We start from the raw sequence: 23,379 nt of genomic DNA on the forward strand, positions 1-23,379 counted from the left end.
AAAGGCAGGATGGTGGGGAAGGAGGATGTTAAAAATGAAGCTGCCATTAGACATTCCCTCCCTGCTCTTCCCTCATCCCCAAGACCTGGTTTTAATCATACAGCAGCAGGAACACATATCAGTTTGCAATAGTTTACTGGATTGTGCAAAGTGACCTGTGATAAGGATGGTCCCAGCTGCAGCTACAGCCCTGGAACTGCCTCACATTCCAGAGAGGGAAGAGGAGAACCAGACACAAACCTAAAACTACCTTTCTTGCAGTGTAACTCCTATCAGGAGCAACTTCTGACTTAAACCAACAGGAGGAAACACAAGAGGAGGGGATGAAACTAAACCACATTTATTTAGATTCAGAGAAGCAGAAAGGATTTAAAAAATCTGGAATTTAAGAGTGCTTATGAAACAGAACCAAACTAGTTGTACTACTTAAAATACAGCCTCCCTCCCTCCCTTCACATATACAATACAGATTTTTTAACTCTTTACACAAAGGATATATGTTGTTTCTCTTCTGCCTTATTTTATGCCTAGAAGTGATCACAATACATTTTTTTGGTTCCCAGATGCCCCCGTAATGTTATGCCCTGCAGTTCCCATCTCTTAGTGCTCTTCCTATCAGTTGTCCATTGCATGAAGTCAGGAAATGAAACTGCAGGGGATACGATATTACAAACCCCACTGAAACCACCCTCAACGAAATGCTGAACAAGATAAACAGAAGATCAATAGAAAAATATAGAGGGCAATCAGTTAATGTACTGCATAATGGAAAAAGGCTTTAATATATCATCCTTAAAGACCTTTGAAGATGATAATGGTTAACATATTAGGAGGATATAATTTAACAAAAGCTGTGAAATGGCTAGGGAATACATGAGTGATTTCACTAAGGTTTGTGAATATACTGAACGTACCAAAATGTTCTAGCAGGAAAGCTACAGAAAGGCAAAGCACAGGTATATGCTAGAGTACCATGCACACAGCCCTGACTGATAAGGTAGAGCACAGTACATCAGGGAAGAACACAGAAATACAAAGAGCCAAATTCTGCAGGCACTGATAGACAGGAAGCAGGCAGTGATTTTAGTGAGTAATTTTGATACATGCACAGGGTTGAGGCAGGGACCAAGGAATATCATATCATCAATACAGGTAAGGGCAGAACACTGACCAAGACCCACCAGGCCTTGCCAGCATGCACAAACATTGCACAGGCTTATGCGCTGTGTTCAGCTGTATTAACGGCTCCATTTCCTGACCCTCCACAAGGTGGAAGCTGGGTTGGGGCTGAATGCCCAGTCGAGCACAGAGGAATGGTAGGAGTCTCTAATAGCAGGGTTCTGACAGAGCAGAATAGCAATTTTAATGATAATAATGAGCTGGACTGGCCAGCAGGCTGTACCTGGAGGAGGGAACAGCATGAAAGCTGTACTCTCCCACAAGTACTTCTGGAACTGCTGGGATTTAAATTGCTCTTTTGGGCACCATCTCCGTAGGGCACCTCTGTGACTGAGGAGGATGGAAAGGGATTAGTACCCCTTATAAGGCTAAAGCTCATAGTCCTCCTCTGGGTTTCTGTCCAGTGTGTACTTAGACCTCCCTCTTCACCCAGACAGCTCTTGTTCCATGCAATGCCCAGAAAGCTGATCTAGACAAACCTTACATAGCTGTGGGGATGAATGCCCTTATATCTCTTCACTTGATGTCAGTCATGGAAGTAGAGGATGGCTTCAGAGCCCAGAAAGCACAGAAATAGTTGGGGTTCTACCACCTGCTATCAGAGGTCAGAGACAGAGCCCAACTCAGGTGAAAAAAGCAGAGTCAACACAACAGTAGTGACTTTGCTCATGTAAATAAATGACTGTAACATGCCTAGAGGGGAAAGGCTCATGGACTTTCCCATGGCTCACTAGGAGGGCCTACCTGAGCCTGCAGACTGCTTGTCAAAAGGTAGAAAGGTGTTTTCTGGTCCAGATTTACTTTAAATACTGACAAGCTGGATCCTGCTGTCTTACCTTGGCCTGGGGGCTGACCCCATAGCTGGTGAAGGCATATTGCCACTGTGGAAGACCCAGGTGGGTGATGAGCAGGCGGTAGTAGGCTGTGAAGGTTTTGGTGAGGAAATGCCAATATAGAGCTCTGTCCAAGAACCATATCTCTGTGTCTGGGGAGACAACTAGAAAAAGGAAACAAAATTTATGTTGCTGCTTTGCAATGATAGAGATCAACTCCTGGCCAGCATCAGCTGGGAGACACAACATACTTATCCAAAAGGCTTGACATACTTATCCAAAAGGCTTCTAAAAGACAGCATCCCTGATTAACATATACAATTATCCAGAGGCAACATGGTTTAATGGTCAGAGCATGGGGGCTGAAGGGGTCTTGGTTCTGCTCTCAGCCTTACTGAACACTCACGCAGTAGACATTATACACTTCCCCCACTGTAAAATGGATGGTACACTATTCTTTCCCCACCTGGGACTGATGCTCCAGGTGGAGCATCTTTGGACAACAGTATTTTGTAACACAAGTTCAAAGTACGATTATTGCAAACATTTATCTGCCCCGCAAAGTAAAAACAGTAACTATCTTAGTAGTCAGTCATCTGCATTACTGAGTAGAGTCCAGAGTCTGGAAGTCATGGGAGTGTGTGCTGCCAACAAAAACACATTTTGCAAAGACTTTCCACAGTGATTAAATATTTCGCTGGGGGGCAACTTCCTTAGAAGAAATCACAGTCAGATTAGCAGGGATAAAAAGAAGTGACTTTACTTGATAAATTGAGACTCTGAACACTGCTAGTTAAACACAATGCCTCCTATGCTGACATCAACACCTGTAAACAAGGTTCCCTCCTCTTGCCCAGGTCATCCACTCAGTGGGCTGAAATCATTAACACTGAAAGGCAAGAAGACAAGTCAGAAGTTTCGGTCCTGGGAATTTTAGCCACACCCAATTACAAGCACAAGATAATAACGGAAGGGTTTTACTAAGAACAGGTTGCACGTGCACACCCACACACAGTGTATGTAAACGTGTACACATAGTGACCTGTGCACTTTGAATGTCAGATGACTGCTACTTTACAAGTAATTGGGGTGTTTCACTAGTCCTTGACTGAAAACAACTTTCTGCGTACTCGTCAAAAGAAAGCTTGGTTTGGCTCTCCCATTTGACCCTCCCTGTCAAATTCTGACCTAGTTGGCACCTAGAGGCATGGCATCCATGCGCAAGGTGGCAGAACCAGTCTAAAACTGTCTCAGTGGGCTGAGGACTTTTTTTGCCATCCAACCTTTGCTTCTTGAGCAAAATACACCCTTCCTTATCAAAATGTGAGGGAAGTATTCTGAGACATGCAAGTAGCCGGAGATAGATGAATGGCTAAACTCTGTAGTATTTCAACACGATTGTCCGTAGGTCATATGTGAGTGTTTTGCTGTTTTGATATGTAAATATGCTTTGCCTGCAGAAATCGCAAGTTATAACTCTGACTCAAACATTAAAAGGAAGGAAATGTTAGCTCCAGCTAAGTCATTGTAAGGTTTGGCCACTGCGTTCAGTGCAGCCATGACTTTCCAGTAAATGTTCATCTACAAATGTAATGAAGATAAAAAATGTAAGATATAATACTACATATCTGTCCCCCAGACACAACCTGCAGCAACAGATGACTAACTACACTCTGTTCAGTCTTACCTGGTTTAGTGTGCTTATAAACAAGACAAACTTTCCCATTTCCATTGCATGGGTCTAATTCAAAGATAAGACTACGAGAATCAAAGTGTGGCTTCTCTGGTTTGTCTTCATTACCTTTAAAAACAGAAAAAAATCCTTCAAGAAATATGTTTGGAAAAAGACTGATTCAGCTGCAAAGAGTCAATCTATTTGGTACGTATTAATAAATCAACTGAAGAACTACATCAAAATATTATTTTTATGCTTCTTGGAAAGGATTAATTTCCCTATGTTTAAAAAAAGTGTGAGAAAAATAGTAAGTCTCTCCTGTAGGAAAACAAATCACAAAATCAAAATCAGATGGCTGGAAAGGAAATCAAATTGTCTTCTAGCCCTTCTCTGGCATAAGGCAGGATAAGGCAGGATGTCACTTTATGGATGTCACTCCAGAGAGGTGTTTGTCTGATCTTTTCTTAAAGACCTCCAGTGCTGGAGATGCCACAATTGCCAGGCAGTCAACTCCAATGCATCATTATCATTTATAAGTTTTTCTCATGCCTGTCCTGAATCTTCCTTGCTGCAGCTGAAGCACAATAACTCTGTTCTATCCAACATCCATTTTTGTCCTACCTTCTTTTTTTTATGGAGTACAGGGAGAACAGTTTTTTCTTTTCTCTTTACAAAAGACATTAATGAGTTTGAAGACATATATTTCTTTACACATTCCAGTATGACATCAGTCTCCTCAACAGCCAAGTATTTTAAGTCATATTCAACTTGTGATCAACCACCACCACAGAGCCTTTTCTGCAGGACCATTTTGGGACTATGTAGCTGAGTACTCTTGCAAAAGACCACTTTGAATTTTAATCCTGCCGAGGAAGAAGGGGGACATAAAGAGTTGTACTCTTAAGAACAGCTTTCCATGGAAGTCAGGATGAGAACTCTTGTGGGAGACGTAACTTTTTCTCAATGTACCATGTAGGTACCTCAGTGGCTCTGAGTGGCTAAATGGAAGCAGAATTGGGCCTATTTTATTCCAGTGGCTGGAATCCAGGACTGTAGCCGAACTGGAATTTGCAGAAATAAAGGTTCATCCAACAAGCTCAAGATCAGCCACATTCAGAAGCTACAAGAGCTATAGAGATTCAGTGACAAGACTGTAAAATCAAACAGCAATTTTTTTTGAAAGAGTCAGCATGACATCTGGCCCTGGTCTTATGTTCTTACTTGTTCCAGTCTTGTTAGACTGGAAGAGCTCTGAGGAAAGGAGTTTTTTGGTAATTGTTTTTGCTTTTTAATCTGCAGGATGCCTTGCATTTCTAGGTAGTCTGGAAATACACAACATTTTCCAATGTCGTCTCACATTTAAATGCATATACCAAAGTTGTTTTTCCAATTCTGAAGAGCATATCCAGCTGCCTTTTTACTACCAAGACAAAAATTGTTACCTTCTGTTTATATAACACCAGAAGCACAGAAACAATTTATAAACTGAGTCACTGGAGGAAGTCCTAGTTAAAAATTTAAAAAGGCAAAAGACAGAACAGGAGGGCAGACTGGCTGTCAAAGAATATAGAAATAATACTAGTGACTGGCAGAGTTAACATCACCATGAGATCCACAGTATACGCGTCTACATCTCTCAAGGCTGTAGGGGACTAATAGGACGTATGGTAGATATGGCCCAGGAGACAAAAAAATCATCTCTACTTGGAGTGACCTTTTCTGTTGTTATATCCATGTACTACACCCTAACATTATCTTAACAAAGCAAAGGGGACGAGGCAAAGCATGTATTCTAGCCTGCTAATAGAACATTACCTTCCTCATCTGTGTCATCTTCCAGATCAGCAAGAGTTGGTGCATTAGGCAGAGTGTACATTGAGGAACCCCCAAGTCGACATAGCTTCGAGACACTATTAATCACCATGGAACCCAGGGGCATTGGGGTATCTGCAATAAGACTGATCATTAATCACATCCTAGCATCAGGAAAGCACAGGAGGTATTTTTGTTTCCCCAAACATCAGTGAAATCCTTTCAAAACACAGAGGTGGGGAAGAGATGGGTATGTCCAGCAAGGCTGGATACTTAACCAAGCCAGGCTTCACAGGAGCAAAAATGAGCCTTTTTCAGACAACATTACGTCAGCAGATTCTGCCCCACTGCAGAACCAAAGAAATTTCAACTCAGAGACCTCTATCGATTGTATCTGCTATAATCTGGACTAGGAAAGGGGAAGTTCTATTTGTCATCATCTCAGAGATGTGCAGGTAAGAGAACTGCACTGCTGACTAGGGCTGTGATGCAGCTGTGTCAGCCCAATCCTGTGAAACTGGCTATTAAAAATCCTGGCTAGCTGCAGCCACCCCCACAAAATGCTCTTCCATGCTTCTGTCCTTCCTTCCAAGAATCATGCCACCCATCCGCACCTTACTGGGCAGCTCATCCTCTTCCACACCATGCACCTGCTCAGGGTGCATGCTCTTGGGTTCCACTCCAACATGGGTTATTACCAGTATGGCAGCATATGGGTGCTCCTGAACGAATGCTTGAGGACTTGTCACCTGTCTCTCCTGAGGAATCTGTGCTGTCACTAGTCACCAAGTCACAAGCACCCAATTCAGCCACATGCCAGCATGAAGGGCCTCAGAAGGCATAGTTGGATGCTTGCTCAAACAAGAGAGTTATGTGAACTGCCTTAGGCTCTGTGCACTTGTGTACCCTGAAAACAAGACTCTTCAGAGGTCATAACACACTAAATCTCACCTGAAACACAAAGGGTGTCAATGCAGGTATTAGAGTAGGTGTCCAATGTCTCTGAAAACAAACTCTGCTTCCAGAGGAGAAGCATGTATTTGACACCTGAAACGAGCAGTACCCATAGTCTCATCTGACAACCTAATTGTAAGGCAACAAGCATCAGGATAACAATGGCAGGGTCCCAGTGCAGATCGAAAGAACTGCCTGATTTTTGCCACACAAGGATGAACAATAAAGCTCGGTCCTACTCTCACTTCCACCAGTAACTCCAGAAATAATTCCAGTGAATGGACTTAAGCTGGTGGGAGAGCAGAATCAGGCTCAGGGCTAGAAATTCTGGTTGTTGGTAGTTAAACTTCGACAGATCTCAGTAAGCGTGAGATCAGGCACTTCTCTGGTACATTGTTCCATGTTACTGAGCAAGGTCTTACTCTCATGGCTGATTAACATAACCTGTGTGACCTCTGCTCAGATGCTTGATGGACTTTGGCTTCAACCCAGTTGTGAGACCTGTGTGAAAAGCAGGAAACCAACTCAAAAAGAAAAAAAATCCCAAATGTTCCATCTCAGCTGAGTTGGGTAAGAATGTAAGCAGCTAGGAGGACACACTGGACCTTAACACTGTCATGATCTTCCTTGCCTCTCTCTTTCTGGCTTGAAGATGTGAGCAATCAGATAGCTCCGGCAGATTCATTTCCCTCAGATTAAAGCTACCACTCGGAGTGGAGAGACAACGAAGGTATTAATTGATGTGCAAGCTTTTCTAAAGCACTCATCATGGCTCACAGTGGGTAATCCACATGCTAATGTGATGTGAAGGAAAATTCCATCCTCATATCATGGAAGTGGAAAAAGAGAGAGGGATCATGTTGTTAGTATAACGTCACCATATAGGCCTTTTATACAATTTGCCAGTTTAAAAATCAATGCACAGTTCAGGTCTCTTTGGATAGTGTATACATATATTATTTAATGAGAAAGAGCCATTATCGGAGGGTGATTCCTCCTACGGGTGCATGATGGAATATTGTCCTCTCTAAAGCCGCCTCTCTGTGAACTACAGAGGGAGCCTAATTACTAGATTTAAACTACACACCTAAATCTGGATGTCAACAGATGACCAATGTGCTACAGAATGGTATTTATGTCATGAAGACTTGCTTGGTTCAGTATACAAGTCTCTTCTGTGGGAGTCCAGCACAGGCAAGCAATAGGTTTTGTCCTGTTGGATCAGGAAGGGACTTCTGATGTGCACTCATCTTTTTTTCTCACCAGAACTTCTCTAAAACAGTCTATGATCCCATGTAGAACTGCACTCACTTATTAAATCAGAGGTCAGTTTTCTATAGTCACTGATCAAGCTGTCTAGCAGAAACAGACTACTTCATTTTTTCTTCCAGTTAAGGCATGGTGTTAATTTTTCACTCAAAATGACTTGGTGTGTGTGTGCTTTTGCTTAGACTTAAGCAGAATGCTGAGAGGTAGGTACTGATTGTGCAAAAAGAAAGACTGAAACTAAAGGGATTCTGCAAAGGAAAGACTGGATGCACAGAAATGAGGGTATCAGTGGAGAGGATCACATGGACTCACCATCAGTCTTCACACTCCAGGTCATCTGGAAGCCATCGGTCATCAGATAGAAGTTCTTTAAATCCTCTGGCAATACGCAGGAATTTTTCTGCAAATCACAAGAGGGCCAAAGTATTATGAAGAAATGCTGGACGTGTCTCAAACCCAATGAGCAACTGAACACAGGGACAAAAACATTTGCTACCAAACATTTTGCTGAACTCCAAGATGACTCAAATCATCCCAAATATCTCAACTTAAAACTTGGAGAGAATCTGCACATTTCTTGAGTCTGTGCTACTGTATTAACAAAGATGACTTGGGAAAATTTCACAATGAGCAGTCAGTCATCACAGGGTTATTACAGGATTGTTCCCCAACTAAGACAACATATGACCCTCTGAAAGAAACTCCCACTCCCAGATCACAGATATTAGGACCATCAGCTTTTTTATATATATATACATGGCTTACAAGAGCAAATCAGACTACTCCTACCTGTTGCACTACAGCATGTATAACAGCTGTATAATGATTTTTTTTTTTCTGAGGGCTTTCAATTCCAAGTAGGTGAGAGCTCCGCAGACTCAAAAGTCACACATACTCAAGCAGGTTTGACGGTCCACTTAATAAGATGTCTACAAACACACACACACACAAAGCCAGTCTCACAAACCTCCTGGCCTGCCTTCATCCCATCAAACTTTGGCACTTGTCTGGGGCTCCTAAGTCTGCTTCCTCCTGAGCCAAAAGTGGAAGAGGCAATTCCAGTGAGCTGTTGGGAGCTTCTAAGAACCAGGATCCTTTCTCTACACAGATCTTTGTTGTGGAAGGAGCTTTTCTTAACTTAGCCTCTCTATCTAAGCAACAAATACTACGAGGGAAGAGTATAGGCTTAGTTCTCAGCATAATGAGAAGCCCATAGAGCTATCTGCAATTGCAGACACTGTTCCTGCTGACAGGACTAGGCCCTGACCAGTGACCCCCATTCCTGTTGATGTTCCAAGAACACAAAATGAAACAGTATAGAAGCATGTCAAGTTTTAAGACAAGAAACATATGACACACAAGTTATCTGTTTTGTTTGCAACAGTTTTAGTAAAAACAAGAGAATGAAAAATACTGAAGTGAGTTTACATTTAAAGTACTATTAACCTCAAGGTTCCAAAAGCATGGACCAGGCTCCAAAACTGAAGACAGTTTAATGATTAAGAGGTTCTAACAGATGAGCATGGAATTGCTAGTTGGAAAAGACTTCTGGAAGCTTCCAGTCCAACCTCCTGCTTGAAGTAGGACTACTGCCAATGCACCCCATCAGGTTGGCTGTGGCTTTTGTCTAGCTGAATCTTTAAAGTTTCCAATGATGCAGGTTTCACAACCTCTGTGTTGACCTGTCCCAGGGCTGTACCACCTTCCTTGTGAAAAAGTTTTCCTAATTACAGCCAGAACCTCTCAAGTTGCAACTTGTCACCGTTTTCCCTATTCAATCTCATGTGCTTTTAATTCTTCTCAGAAACAAAGAAACAAATAAGCTCTTTGAGAGTCAAGCTTTGCAGATAAACTATGAGGACAGACAATGTCTTCTTTAAAACATAGATCTGAGATTTGTATATAGTGACAGGACTCTGGGAGTTGGACTTGAACAGGGAAAATTAACAGGTGTGAGATTTGCAAAACAACACACCTGATGATTCAAGTATTTTTGTGACCAGATTTTCCCACTTTTTCCAAAAAGTTATTTTTCTTTCATTTGGCTAGTTTAGAAGAAATCCTGTAGCAGATGGCCTGCTCTTTGCATAGTGAGTTTGATACCTCCAAGCAAGGAAACTCAGAATAACAAACTTTATGTGCATTAAAGGGTCAGCAGTGATGTCCCTGTACAGGCTTATCCTGCCACAAATCAAGATGCTGTTCAGGTGAGTATTCACAGTCTGGCCTCAGAGGCCTGGGTGGATTTTGGAGCAGTTACTGAATCACTTTGGAGCAAGCAGAGAGGTGCCAGATGCTAACAGCTTTCTGATACTGTCCGTCTGCTGGGGCTACTTCCTCACAGCTGCTAAAACTTTTAACACTCAAATCCATATAAAATAAAGGAAGAACCTGCTAATTAGTATCTAAGGCAGCAAAACAACCTTCAGGCACACACAGTTCATTTAGCTCTACTTAATCTGGGCCACAAATTTATAAAATCTGAGAGATGGTGATCAGAGTCTTCCCCATGTCTGCCACTTATGCACATCCCACTATCTGCCCTGATTCTGTCTCTCAACACACCTATATAGCAGGAGCTACCTCCAGGCCACACATCCAGCTGTGGTGCTGAACTGTGGTCGTCAGTGACTGGCATGAGAAAGGAAGGGCTCTGGCTTCCTCCTGTCCACATCCCCTCCAAGGATCAGGGTGGCCATTCTGCCTATTAAAGCCCTATTTATGTTCATATTCACTGAGTTGTTGTAGCGTCTGTCCCCTAAACTGTAGCATATACACAGTGCAGGAGTCTCTAACCCACCCACAATCTTCACTCCTACATGTTAAGTAATTTGCTTCCTAGGCATATCCATTTATGCCTACAGACTGCTATTGATGAGTTCCAGATATTAACGGCTCTGCAGCTTGCCAGAGGGCAGTTTACTTTACTTGCCCTGTCAGCAGCCTGGTCACCAGCACAGTGTTTTCCTAACCCAGCTTGAGAAAATCTCCAGAGGCAACAGGTATTAAAGCAGAGAATCTGATACCATAAAAGCTTTGTTTTGAAAAGAATTTATTGTCATTTGATAAGGTCATGCTGATGGCCAAAGCTCTGGTGGTAAGTTTCAGAAGATTACTGAACCACGTGGACATATCTGAAGTTCTTCAAATGCCTTTAACAAACACACCTTAATCTATGGGTTCCTCTCAGTGCTAAACAATTTCATGCTGCACTTTCACCCCTTCTACTTTCACGCTGTTGCTGTAAGTGTGGTGAGTAGGTTTAAAACTATGAAGAAAGAAAATATGACAGACCTGCTGCCAAAACTTACAAGAATACAAATGTTTACACAGCATTTCTAGTCCATTTGCAAACCATCCAATTGTAACTAAACTACCCCAGCAATAAAAATATATATGGGAACAGCTCTCTTGACTTCAGTGGGGTTCTTCCTGTAAGCAGGAGAACCAGATCCATTGGAATGACTGGTCTCTGCACAAAGAGATATGTGTGGATAGGCCTTCTGCACTGAATTCTCCTTTTCTGGAGGGAAAGATCAACACGTGCACTTTCCTCCAAATGGCTGCCCTCTCCACTTTACCGTTATTTTAGGACCCTCCTAAGTATGACCCTTTTCCAAATGATGGGGCAGAATACAAAGGCGGAAAATGCTGATCAGAGCAGATCTGGGGCCTATCCAAAATCCTAGAAGGCTTTACTAATACCCACCTCTCCCACGTGACAGAAAGGACTGACTGATCTGTCACATTATGCTCAGCCACAGGACCTTATGACCTCGAAACAGTGGTCTTCTGACAGCAGAGGTCAGAAAAACAAGACCATTATATATCAAAAATAGCTTCACTTCAAGCAACTGTACTCCCCCTGCTCATCTGGTAGTTTCCAGGGTTATGATCCCCAGCCCCATAAAATACAATATTCCTAATAACATGCCAGAAGTGGCTTAACCACAGCCCTGGCAAGCAGCTTTTTTTTTTTACCCCAGTCATCTGGTTACACTCATCAGCTCATAAAACACAATATCCCAAGTGTCCAATATGATGTGTGAGGTCTATTTCTTTCATTTCTTGTCTATAATATCCCTGAACAGTCTCCCAAGAAAGTACAGTCCATTAAGGATAGAGAATATTAGAGCAGGGAAGCTTGTTGCCAAGACCTGATCAACACTGAATCCAGAGTTAAAACACTGACATATGGCAATTACAGAATCACAGAATGGTTGAGGCTGGAAGGGACCTCTGGAGATCATCTAGTCCAACCCCCCTGCTCAAGCAGGGTCACCTAGAGCACATTGCACAGGATTGCATCCAGGCGCGTTTTGAATATCTCCAGAGAAGGAGACTCCACAACCTCGCTGGGCAACCTGGTCCAGTGCTCTGTCACCCTCACAGTGAAAAAGTTTTTCCTCATGTTCAGATGGAAGTGTCTGTGTTTCAGTTTGTGCCCGTTGCCTCGCGTCCTGTCGCTCGGCACCACTGAAAAGAGTCTGGCTCCATCCTCCTGACACCCTCCCTTTAGATATTTGTATACATTGATAAGATCCCCTCTCAGTGATTTAATTCACTTAAATCAGTATTGAAACAACACCTCCCAAGCAAATATCCTAAGGAACTGGACAGCGATCAAAGCAAATGACTCTAGAGAGACTTCTCTAAAAAAACAGCTAATTCTGTCCACCTTCTGGGGAGAGGAGGAAGGGAATTATGTCACTTCTCAGGGCTTCCCGGTAGCAGAGCAAGTCAGCAGCCACCTTTCTCTCTTCTTAACTTCATGTAATTTCATGACTGGTCTATCTTGGCTGCCAGTGAATACATACGAGGTTATTTTATGCAACATACCGAGACATTCCAGTCACACCTTTTATGAATCTGATCCAGGTGGGGCTCTCGGGAACACACCTTGCCAGAATTTACTCTCCCTTTCCTCTTTACCAAAACACACAGGGCCAGCCCGACCCCCAGCTGCAGAGAACAGGATTTGGCAAATTCTCTTGAGGATAGTGTTTTGCAGCCAGTATTTGTCAGAGTATTATAGAACTCCACAGAAAAATACAATGTCAGAAATACTATGGGCGTCCCAGAACTCCTGCAGCCTCTGCACCATTACACACCTTGAAGAAATTTACCTTTCCTCATGCACTGGTTCTGCTGGCTCCACTTGCCTGCCTCTCCCATACTTGGGGCCACAAAGAAGATTCAAGATGGGTAGGTCCCGTGTTCTGGGGATTGCAGGTTTGTCTAATGCTGAGAGAGGACACACATGGAGAATGGGGAGAAGGGCTTTTGTGGATGTGCGTGCCCGCACACATACTTTTGTGGGTAAAAGCTAGTCTGATCGACAGCTGCCAAGGGCTTAGAAGTCTCATCACATAAGTTTCTGACACACTGAACAAACCACACTTGATATAGAAGGAGTTACTGTTGACTGGACTTGAGCACAAGCTTTGTAAGCCAAAATGAGATGTGGTACAAAAATTGCGGAAGACTTCTAAAATAGCCAGGAATAGCCATCTCAGTTCCCACCAAGATTTACATGCAGAGAGTGCTTCTAAATCATCAGGCAGCCTATGAGAATCCACAGCAGGGAATCTGTAAACTGCTCAAGGTTTTTTTTTATGGTTTTATTACAGAACAACAAATCCTTGTAGACAAACTGCACAAGCAGAAACAACAAAATTCTCATGCATATTTGGAGAACATCAAAGCTCCAGCAGCGTGACTGGCATGGATCACTCACAGACAGCCAGGGGCAGTTCAGACACTGTTAACAAGCCAGTTAGAGGAACAGGCAAAATGACCCCTTCGTTTTGTTTTGCTTGCTGAGGTGTTGAGCTCCCCCCAGCAAAATGTAATTTTGTATTCTTGAAAAGCAAAACAATGATGTGACTTATTTCTCCTCTGAATGAAAAAGAACCCCCTCGATTAGGCACTGTTATTGCAGATATCAGAGTATCTCCTAGCAATATTTTAGTATCATGTCTCCTTTTACAAACTGTGTATGGAGGGTAGCAGGGTGGATGCCAACTTAACTTTAGCAGTAGAACTGGTTCATAGCAGGATATATAGTTATTATCACTGGTGTCCCAGCCACATACTAACTCTGTCTCTACTTCCACTTCTACTGCTTGTCTCACTGCAGGAACATCAGGAAAGGTGAATATTTCTCAATTTTCACTTCCATACTTTACTACATAAATACTTGACAATCATTTATCTTAAATATTTTTGTGAGTGTACAAATTTCCAATAAAATATTCAGGATTGATTTCTGGTTTGATTTCACAACGTGCAGCTCTTTCTGCCTGTCTACCTCTACAGAAAGCCTTGGAAAAAATCTTTTCTGCCTTCCCACTGTCCTACTGCATTGCATCCTGTCATAAAGCTCTTTCTCCTCTGCAGACCTTCGGTTGACTGGCATTCAAAAAGCTGATCTAAAATTGTAAAACTTCCACCATTGTATCCAATTAAATACTAGCATAAACTTGGCATAACCCAAATTAACAGATACAGCTTATTTCTGAGACAATGACAAGAAAAATAATGCTGGCAGTATGCATTACTTAGAATACCATTATAATCATTCATAATTAAAACTAGGTTGATTTTCTTATAAGAGTTTCTGAATACCATAGATTATCTTTTGGTAGGAACACATTTCCTCCACAAAACTGAAATGGGACTAGAAAAAATGCTTCTAGCAAAACTGTAAAGAAAATCTTAATCATAGAGCTTTTATTTGACGAGTCTTAATCAAAAGAGTGAAGTTTTGGAAAAAAAATGTGAGGAGTTGACCAATTTTCCCTACATCACACAAAAAGCCCTGTAAATACTTTCCTAGACAAAGATATAGTGGGAATTAAAAATATAGACTGTGATGAGACTTTGTTAAAATCTCAGCTATGGAGAAAATATGATTACGTGCATAAGTGTTGCCACCTAGTGGCTATGAAAAAAAGTGATAAAAGTGAACACTGGGTATGTATATATTTGTATTCAGATCCAAGCAGGATGAGCTTGGAGAAAGGAGAGGTACAAGTTCAACCCTGAAGGGTCCTGTGAAGTGGTAGGTGCTTTACACCTAATCTTCACTGCAGTATGTACTGCAATTGCATGGACTAGCCACTGCACTAGATCTTAGATTTCATCCCCAGAACTCAAGATCTGCTACTTACTCTTATTTCCACATAAAAGAAAAAGAGTTAACTTTGAATTCAGGAAAGAAGATTTCAGGTTTTGTCAATGCGACTGGAAACAAAGGCAAAGAAATAGACAGTGAAGTCCTTCACCATTAGCTCCAGACCAACTGTATCTACTTAATTTTCACCATTTATTGACACAGTTCATTCACTGGGTGAGGGAAGATGTTTTCTTTTGAGCAAAGTACTTTGACTAAAGCATTTCAAAGTTTGGTTCTAAAAAAGTAGCTCACTTTTGAAACAAAACAGATTTAATGAGGAGAAGAAGAAGCGCCTGAAAATGAGAACAAGAATATGTTCAGACTGAACTGACCTCTCCTCTTTAAAAAAAAAAAAAGAGAGAGAGAGAGAGAGAGAGAGAGAGAGAGAGAGAATGAGTAAATGTCACTTTCCTGCTCCCAGACCTGAGCTGGGTGTTACCAAAACTGGTGCAAGACTTTTCTGTACTTTTTAGGAATAACACTGTAAATGGCAAGACGTCATCAAAGGGGCAGTTATTTTCATGGAGTGGTAACAAGTGCAGCGGCTGGGAGCACATGAATCTGGGCACAGTAACGGTTGGAGCAGAGGGAGGTCAATTCACTCAACTCCGGCCCCTGCCATGCTCCTCCCCAAAGGCCAGTCAGCTACTACTGCCCCTTCCCTACACAAACAATGCCTAGAAAGCAGTCATTCTTCATCCTGTACCCACATCCAGTTGCATGATGTGTGTATGCATGTGCACTGGGTCATGGAATTGATAAACTCATGTATGTTCAGAGAGGTGACCAAAAATGCCATCTCTGTCCCCCCACAACAGAGTTCAGGAACCCTCTGGTCAGGTTGTCTGACGCACTGAGGTCTGCTAGTAGAGAGCTGAGGTAGCACGTGGCCTTTGTAGGCTTCTGGAACAGCCAGTAGGACATGCTTGGGCAAAAGACTGGGGCTGTTGGCCAAAAGGAGGTGGAAAGAGGGGCTCTGAGAAATGGAAGTGAATACCTGAGGCTGAAAGGCGAAATGGATAACTGGAACAAAATGATTGGCTCAGGGGTATTTTCCAGCTTGACGTTTCTACCTATAATGGCTATAAACAATAAGGAGCTTCTTCATTCTGTCTCAAAGGGAGCTGGAAAATGTGGTTTCATAGCTGAGTCAGAAGTATGTCTGTTCTCCCCGAGTCACCAAGTTGCTGTCTATAATACCAATGCGATTCCTTCTTAGAGTTCTCATTTTAAATATACCCTCTTTGAAGAAGTTTCTCTAACGGATCAAGTGTATGTGATATTCTAGAAACCAGAGTAATAGCTGAAAAACAAAGTCTGTTCAAGATCCAGTGTGCATCTGGTAACAGGCTGTCTTAAAAGCAAACAAAAGGTGAACATGTCATTTAACATTCTCCATGGGCTGCAGTACAGTCAGACCAACCCCACTGCAGAACTATCATGAAAACACTCACTTGTTCCCATGAAATGATAGTGTGGCGTTCAGCCGGCTCCTTTTCCACAAACGTCACCTCAGCAACTCCTGGAGAAGTCTCTAAAAGGAAAAGAAGATCATGTCTGCGGCTGGCATGGGTGACATCAAACATCGCGAGCCAGACAATTTTGCAAGTTAAACCTGACTGACAGCTGGGGGAAAGGCATTAATGACTGCAAGAATTATGCTGGTGACTGAACAGTGGCTTTCTTTTATCTGTAATTGTACTCAGCATGTCTTGGTATGAGGATGCTTAGTGCTGCACAAGATGACATCCTCTGATTGTTTTTATATATACATACAGACACACACACACTACACACAGATTTTGTATTTAAGGTCTGATCTTTTGCAGAGGCTTCGTGGAAAAAATCAGCCCTGGGTTCCTGAACAAACTCTAAAAGTCAGATGAATCTTTCTTTGTAAGCATGCTCTGTGGTTTCAGTTGGGCAAGATATTTTTAGCTTGACACAAGATGCTGTGCAATGTTGCTGTGAAATGCTAACCTCTGTACTCCACAAAGACGGGCACATTTCAGGGCTGGATTCAGTGAGTCTGAACAGATGTAGAATCTGATCCTGCAGAATGGACCAGCATGAGCAAACATCAGTTCCCCAGAATCCCAGCTGGGCACATGCAGAACTGTTAAGAGCACAGAGCTCATCATTTATAAAAGTGATCTGAATATTTTATGGGAAAGAATGGAATATAAACGCAAGATACTAATCTACATAGTGCTATCCTTGCAGGTGTGTGATGGCAGAATAGTCTCCCTCGCACTTATTATTTTATAATGTTTTACTTCATCTACAGCCAACTGAAATGGTTCCCACTGACTTCACTCACTTTGGATCAGGTCCAGAAAGACTACTTACTTGTTAAGGGAATTGCAAACCCAGCACGCAAGGCTGTATAGCAGAAATGATCGCTATGCAGGGCTTTCAAGACCAGCTCTGCTGTGAAAGTATGGGCTCCCAAAGCAGTCACACATATTATAATTGCTTTCCGATAAAACATACACAGTGCACTAGACAGGAAAGACAGGCACCAGAGAGCTTTGGTTCATTTTTTATCTCCAGCTCTAGGCTTCTAATTCTAGCAGCAGTGCTGCCCTTGTCTGTTCTGCTGGTGGAAAAGCAGCAGCCAGCATAAGGAAGTCTGAACTTTTCTTTAATTGGAAGTATTGATTGTTACATTGCCAGAAAATTTAAAAGTCAAAATATAGCACCAGAAAACCAAACTCAAAGATAGAAAAAAAAAGAAAAAACCATAGTAGGTCACCTAGGTAACCTTTCTGACCAATACAGGTCTCCAACCTATAAAAGACTTTCTGATGTTTTGCCAAGCTTCACTTCAAATAGCTGGGTGCAAGGCAGGGCAATCTGTCTCTTGCTCAAATGCAAGTCTTCCGTATGGAGACCGTATTCTGCTTTTAAAGGAGTGTGTGGAATCAATGATCTAACCAGTCTTTTCCATCTGAGCTATGCAAATCTTATAACAAGTTAAGAGATTATAATAACAGAGTAAATTGTTATTTCTGAGATCAAAGAAAACAGCACGGATGTTTAATTCATCATGCACAAAGGCTCAGCTGGGATGGTGGAAGATTTAATATCATATCAGTCACAGGAAGATGTCCAGGGATGAGTGAATTGCATCTTCTAGAGAGGTCTGAACCAAATCCAAGATCAAAAGAAAGAGAAACTTCATCTTAAAAGCCTGAATGTTATATTAAAAATATCCTGTGGGTAAACTGAAGACCATGCTTAACAGATGTGTGCAAGTATGGATGGGAGTTCCATTAAACATGAAGGAGGAAAAGAAGGACAAATGCCGTGGCATGCATGGCACGGTAGCTTTTAGAATTCAGATGGAAGAAATCAGGAGGCCAACTAAGTTAGACAAAAGATATGGGATAAAGCTTAACCAGTTCAGGAGAATCCTCCCAGTTAACTATTCTGAATTAAGATCACAGTAAATCCTGTCCTATTTTTAGCACATTTCATCTGGAAGTTTCCAAAAGTGCTTTGCAGTATTAATCAGAACGACTTGATCCAATGGTCTGAGCACAAAGCTGGAAGCAGGAAATCACAGCAAAAGAGGTTCTTACTGTACTGCTAGTATTTCCTGCAAGTTGGATAAACTCTCAGCATCTTTGTAAAACTGTCTGAATACATAAATTCTTATCTAATAAAGACTCTAAATAGTGAAGTATGATCCTGTTCTGGACAGTATGTCGAGAACAGCTAACACGTGACATTCGCATTTAGTTCTGAGCAATCAAACTTTCTGGAATGTTACTATTAGTCATGGAACTTCAGTAAACTGCATTATACTGGGAATGGAAAAAGATACCTCTCCCTTTTTCCTCAAATTATAACCTTCATAACGCTTGTGAGCAATCTTCCACCTTGTAGGGATTTCCACAGAGACTAGAAGTTGAAAAGAAAAATCTCATACACAGAATTTGTTAAAATTTGTTAAAACGAGGGTTTTTGGAATGGTCCCACGAACATTTACTCAAAGGTGTTGGAAAACTGGGTCTCGAGATTCCATATACTGCATGTGTAATATTTTCTTGCTTCAAAGGAGCATGTTGTGTTTTACTACGTGACCATTTCCATCCCCCATAGAAGTGTTTCACTAACTCAACAGAGTTAAAAACCTGTCACTGCTTTTATGTTATGCCAGGCAGAGAAGTATCTATGGGCTTCATGAGGCTTCCCAGAAGAAGAGTTAAAATAACAAGACAGCTTCTAGTAGTGCAAACTACCAAATAAGGCATCTTTCTGACTCAAATATCCTTTGTTATTTGAAAGAAACAAACAGCATACAGATTGCTCTGGTAATGTTTATCAAAATTTTTAATTCAGCAATTCTAATTAATATGGTGCAACAATCTACATGCTTTGGACTACTTTATGGGGCAGAAAAGTGTGAAATTCCCAGAAGGATTGACGAGACAGAAAAGATCCAGACTAAAACATCACAACAGTGGGCTGGGGTGTGCATTGCTATATTACACAATTCAACAGACCAGAGAAAAATACAGAGAGAAGAAACAAGCAAACACATGCCATGTGAACAGGATGCTACAGGACTTTCAGAGCCAAACCCAGATTGCCATGTCTTGCTGGCTGTAAAGCAACACGCCTACCCAAAACAGTTTATATGGCAATATTACTTTTGGACACTGTTAACATCCCACAGATCTCAAATATCTGAGGGGTAGGGCTGGTAATGTTTTGAAAAGAACTACTTAAAAGAAGCATTTCCACAGTATCTGATAATCAGTAGTTTCACCCTCTTAATGCTGTCATGAAGTAGAGTGGTAGTGGTATCCTGAACTCACAGCTGGAAAATAAGAAAACCCTGAGAAGTCAAATAAGTTCGAAAGAGAGCTCTGAAAAGAGTTTGGGGATGAAACTCTGTCCTCATTGAGGTCCATGACCATTTAATCTCATCTGGCTGTGCAACCATCAGTAACTTGTGCTATTTGTGATATGCATAGGTTACTAGATGAAACTCCCTGTCACAGGACACAAAGCACAGGTTAGATAAATTACAGCAGTCACTTTTGGCTTTAAATTTATATAAATACGTAATTCTGTGAAGTATGATTTGTAATGCTGGCACATGCAAGGCTTGGGATAGGTCTATTGTTTTCCAGCCATATGGATACGTCAGTTTTGTACCCTAAGCTGCTTACAGATGAAAGGTCTAACAACAAAATCCTTTACACATGCAAATATTTTCACCAGTTTTTGTGATTCTACTGCCATGAGTAAAGTTTTGTCTGAGACGCCTTATTTTCTGATTTTGATGTTGAATTCCTTGCACTCCTGCTGAACTTCGAAGGGAACTGCAGGGACACAAGAATGCTCAAGATCTGGACAAAAATCAAAGATGACAAGCAAGGCATGTTATGGAAAAGGTTCTGGGGTATGGGAATAAATCGCAGAGTGATTACTTATCGGGAGAGGATCCTGAGCAGATCCAATGACCAGCCTTTCTTCTCATATTTCTGCCAGAACACCTCGCTATGCTGAACTCCTGTCATTGGGTACAGTGTCTGTCAACCCTACATATTCAGAAGTCACAGGAAAGGCTAAAAATTATGCACGATTTTGAATAAAACACCACCTTCTCTTTCTTTGCTCTCAGCCCTTTGAAGCTGAAGGGCTCTCTCAAGTCAGAGTTCCAAGATTTCCACCGTAAGCTGAAATGCTAGAAACAGAGATTTTGTGCGCGAACAAGCAGTGCAACATCTCTCGCAGCTAAGCAATCCCAGCACAGGGACCTCAAGAAAACTTGCCACGTATTACGTGACTGACAGTAAAACAGCAGCAACGTGGTTTCTCACACTGCAGGCGCCAAGGGCGTCGGGTGCACCAAGCCGCCCAGCAATTCCCCGCTGCAGGGGTGGGTGTGGGGGGCAGCCCAGCACCCCGCAGCCCTGGAGATGCCCCGCACCCAGCCAGGCCAGGCCCACAGGGGCCACCTGTCCTGCCAGCCCCTCGGGGCAGGGGCCTGCCCGGGGACGGCGCAGGGCAGCGGGCCTGGGTCTCGCAGGCCGCCCGCCTGGGCCCAGCGGTGGGGCCCTTCCCGTGCCCAGGCAGCGGGGGCGGCCTCCACGCCAGCGCCGTGGGCCCGGCCTACCCCAGGCCCGAGGGGCTCGTCTTCCACGCTGCCACTCACCCAAGATGCGCGTGACCCCCAGGGTGAGCTTGTCCAGGTAGGGCTTGATGCTGCTGGAGGGCTTCTCCTCCATCCTTCGCAGGCCCCGGCCCAGCTCCCCTCACCATCAACTCCCAGGCACGCAGACACGACCAACGCGCGGGTGGGGGAGTGGGTGTGTGGGGGGAACGAACCTCTTGTCCCTCCTCCCACCCTGTAGCCGGTGCTGCGCCGCGAGGAGCCCTGGGATGTGTAGTTCTCCTGCCCCCCCCGCCCCGCTCAGCCTATGGACGGAGCGATGCGGGAGGAGGCCTCATGGGATTGGTAGTTCCTTGAGCGCGCGGCCCGCCGCCAGCCGCCGCTCGGAGGACTACGCCTCCCAGAACGCCCCTCTCTTCCGCGTGCCGCGAGCGCCCCGCGGCCCCGCGGCCCCCAGCTGCGGCAGGACGACGCCAGGCGCGGGTAGCCAATGGGCTGCGAGCGCTGGGGGGGCGGCGGGGGGCACTCTGGGAGTGGCGGTTGTTTCAAGATGGCGGAGGTGGCCGCCGGGCCGGGCGGCGGCGTTTACTGGAGCGGAGATAGTATCCTTCCGCGGGAGGAATCTTTCCGAGGCTGCGGCCTGGGCAGGGGTCTCCCCCCGGGGGCCGCGGAGCCGGCGGGGTGGGAGGGGGCAGGCGGCCCACAGGAGGCCTGGGGCTGCGGGGAGCGGTGCGGTGGGGAAACTGAGGCAGGGGCCGAGCCTGCGGCGGGGTGTAGCGGTGGGTGCCAGGGCAGGGGCCGTGCTGTGGAGAAGGCGGGAGAGCTGGGTTCTGTCCGTGCGCCCTGTGGGGTTTCGTGGCTGAGGGTCATGGCGCTGCCGGCTCAGCCAAGAGAGAGCGTGGGGAAGCCTAGCCTGGGGAAGAGGTTGGGTGTGGGCCTGTGCGTGCTGGGAGTGGAGTTATGTGAGACTCCAGGGCAAAGGTCTGCCGCAGGAGATAGGAGATGTCCTGCTTGTGTGTGACTTAGCGCTTAAGGACTTGGAGGAGGTAAGTATATAGGGAAACTGGATTCAGGTTGTGCAAATGTGGAAAAGAATCAACAGAGGGAGGTGCGGAAATTGAGACTGGAGGTTCAGGCAAAAAGCAAAAGGGGCATGCCCTTTGTGACTGGAGTCTAAGCTTGACTTTGAGGCTTAAGACTTAGGATGAGCCTGCAGGGGACCTGGAGGCTGGGGGGTCTGTGAGAGAGAAAGTTGGAGGCTGTTGTGGCTTGGTCTACAGGAAATGTGGAAATGCTGGTTGGAGAGCCTAGATTGGGCTGGACATATAGCTGGAGTAGGTGGTGGTGGGTGTTTAGCCTGTAAAAGCCTGGCTAGAGAGATGGGCTCATGTGGTTCAGAGAACCAGAAGGAATTGGCATTGATGTTTCAGCTTGAATGGCTGAGCTGGAGGCTCAGCTACTTGGAGGCATTAGGGTGGAACTGGCAATCTTGCCTGACAGAGACTTAGAAGCTAAAGATTTAGCTGCAGATATAAGGGACTTGTGTTATCACTGTGGCTGGCATTGGGAGTGGGGTTCCAGCATCAGCTAGAAGTGACTGAAAAGAAGGGTATGTTTGTATGTGCTTATGTATATATGTTTGATTGCATACCCACTGCAAACCAATACATGAAGGAAATGGGCGATCCATCCAATGGACTGTGTTTAGGGGACGCATTGTTGTAAATCTTGGAAGACTGCCCATTTGTGTTAAAAATTGCATACAACTTTCTCTGTGGTGTGATGGGATGAAGGTTGGTAGGCACATATCAGATTTCTTGATGCACTGTCACTGTTCTGGCCTGTTGTGGAAATATTGATGTAATTACACTGTCACTGTGTTTATACCAATTAATTACTGGGCTGACAGGTTGTTTCCCATGACTAAACACACTGTTTGGAGCCTGGCAGAGGCCTCGTGCCTCAAGACATGCCAAGGAATAGGGATCTTTCTGTCTTCCACTTCTATTTTACATTTGTTGCCTCTCATTTTGGCAAAGTTTATATATCCTGATATATATATACAGTGCAAGACTAAATAATAGGGGATACTTTTTTTTTCCCCCCTCCCAATGCTGGTTTAACAGCTTTGGAAAACTGAACTTTTTTCTATAATTGCAGAATTAGGTACAGGGTAGCAATGCAGACTCCAACACTGTTCTGTTGTGCATCTCTAGCTTGCTGCAGGGGAGCCAGTGCAGTGTCGTAAGATGTTCGGTTTCTCTGATGCCTGTGATGACTGTCTGTGCTGATGCCTTGAATACTAGCTGCGATGGTAGTAGTCTTATAATGTGTACCGTCATCTTATTAG

The 23,379-nt window shown here is 43.7% G+C and overlaps 2 protein-coding genes across 6 annotated transcripts in view; one reads left to right on the plus strand and one right to left on the minus strand.

Annotated features, from left to right (window-relative positions):
• Nucleotides 1–21,247, minus strand: part of TPGS2 (tubulin polyglutamylase complex subunit 2) — a 36,844-nt gene extending 15,597 nt beyond the window's left edge. For 2 of the 4 annotated variants that reach the window (XR_001292652.2, XM_013943358.2), the window contains exons 1-6: nucleotides 21,072–21,247; nucleotides 16,354–16,433; nucleotides 8,035–8,122; nucleotides 5,503–5,634; nucleotides 3,700–3,813; nucleotides 2,016–2,176 (exon numbers count right to left, since the gene is read on the minus strand). Coding sequence is in view for 3 of the 4 variants with exons in the window: in XM_013943358.2 (XP_013798812.1) it covers nucleotides 2,016–2,176; nucleotides 3,700–3,813; nucleotides 5,503–5,634; nucleotides 8,035–8,122; nucleotides 16,354–16,433; nucleotides 21,072–21,144 (648 nt within the window). In the remaining variant the exon portion in view is untranslated. Of the gene's footprint in view, nucleotides 1–3; nucleotides 650–2,015; nucleotides 2,177–3,699; nucleotides 3,814–5,502; nucleotides 5,635–8,034; nucleotides 8,123–16,353; nucleotides 16,434–21,071 lie in introns of those variants that run through there. The other 2 variants (XM_013943360.2, XM_013943359.2) reach the window with 2 other exon arrangements.
• A 323-nt stretch (nucleotides 21,248–21,570) lies between these two features.
• KIAA1328 (KIAA1328 ortholog) overlaps nucleotides 21,571–23,379 on the plus strand; it is a 177,309-nt gene continuing 175,500 nt past the window's right edge. Inside the window, exon 1 of one of the 2 annotated variants that reach the window (XM_067315469.1) lies at nucleotides 21,571–21,631. In XM_067315469.1, the coding sequence (XP_067171570.1) occupies nucleotides 21,580–21,631 (52 nt within the window). In that variant the 5' untranslated portion in view covers nucleotides 21,571–21,579. The remainder of the gene's footprint in view (nucleotides 21,632–23,379) is intronic. The other variant, XM_067315470.1, reaches the window with a different exon arrangement.

Source organism: Apteryx mantelli, chromosome Z (genome assembly GCF_036417845.1).
Source record: "Apteryx mantelli isolate bAptMan1 chromosome Z, bAptMan1.hap1, whole genome shotgun sequence".
Classification (NCBI taxonomy): Eukaryota; Metazoa; Chordata; class Aves; order Apterygiformes; family Apterygidae; genus Apteryx; species Apteryx mantelli.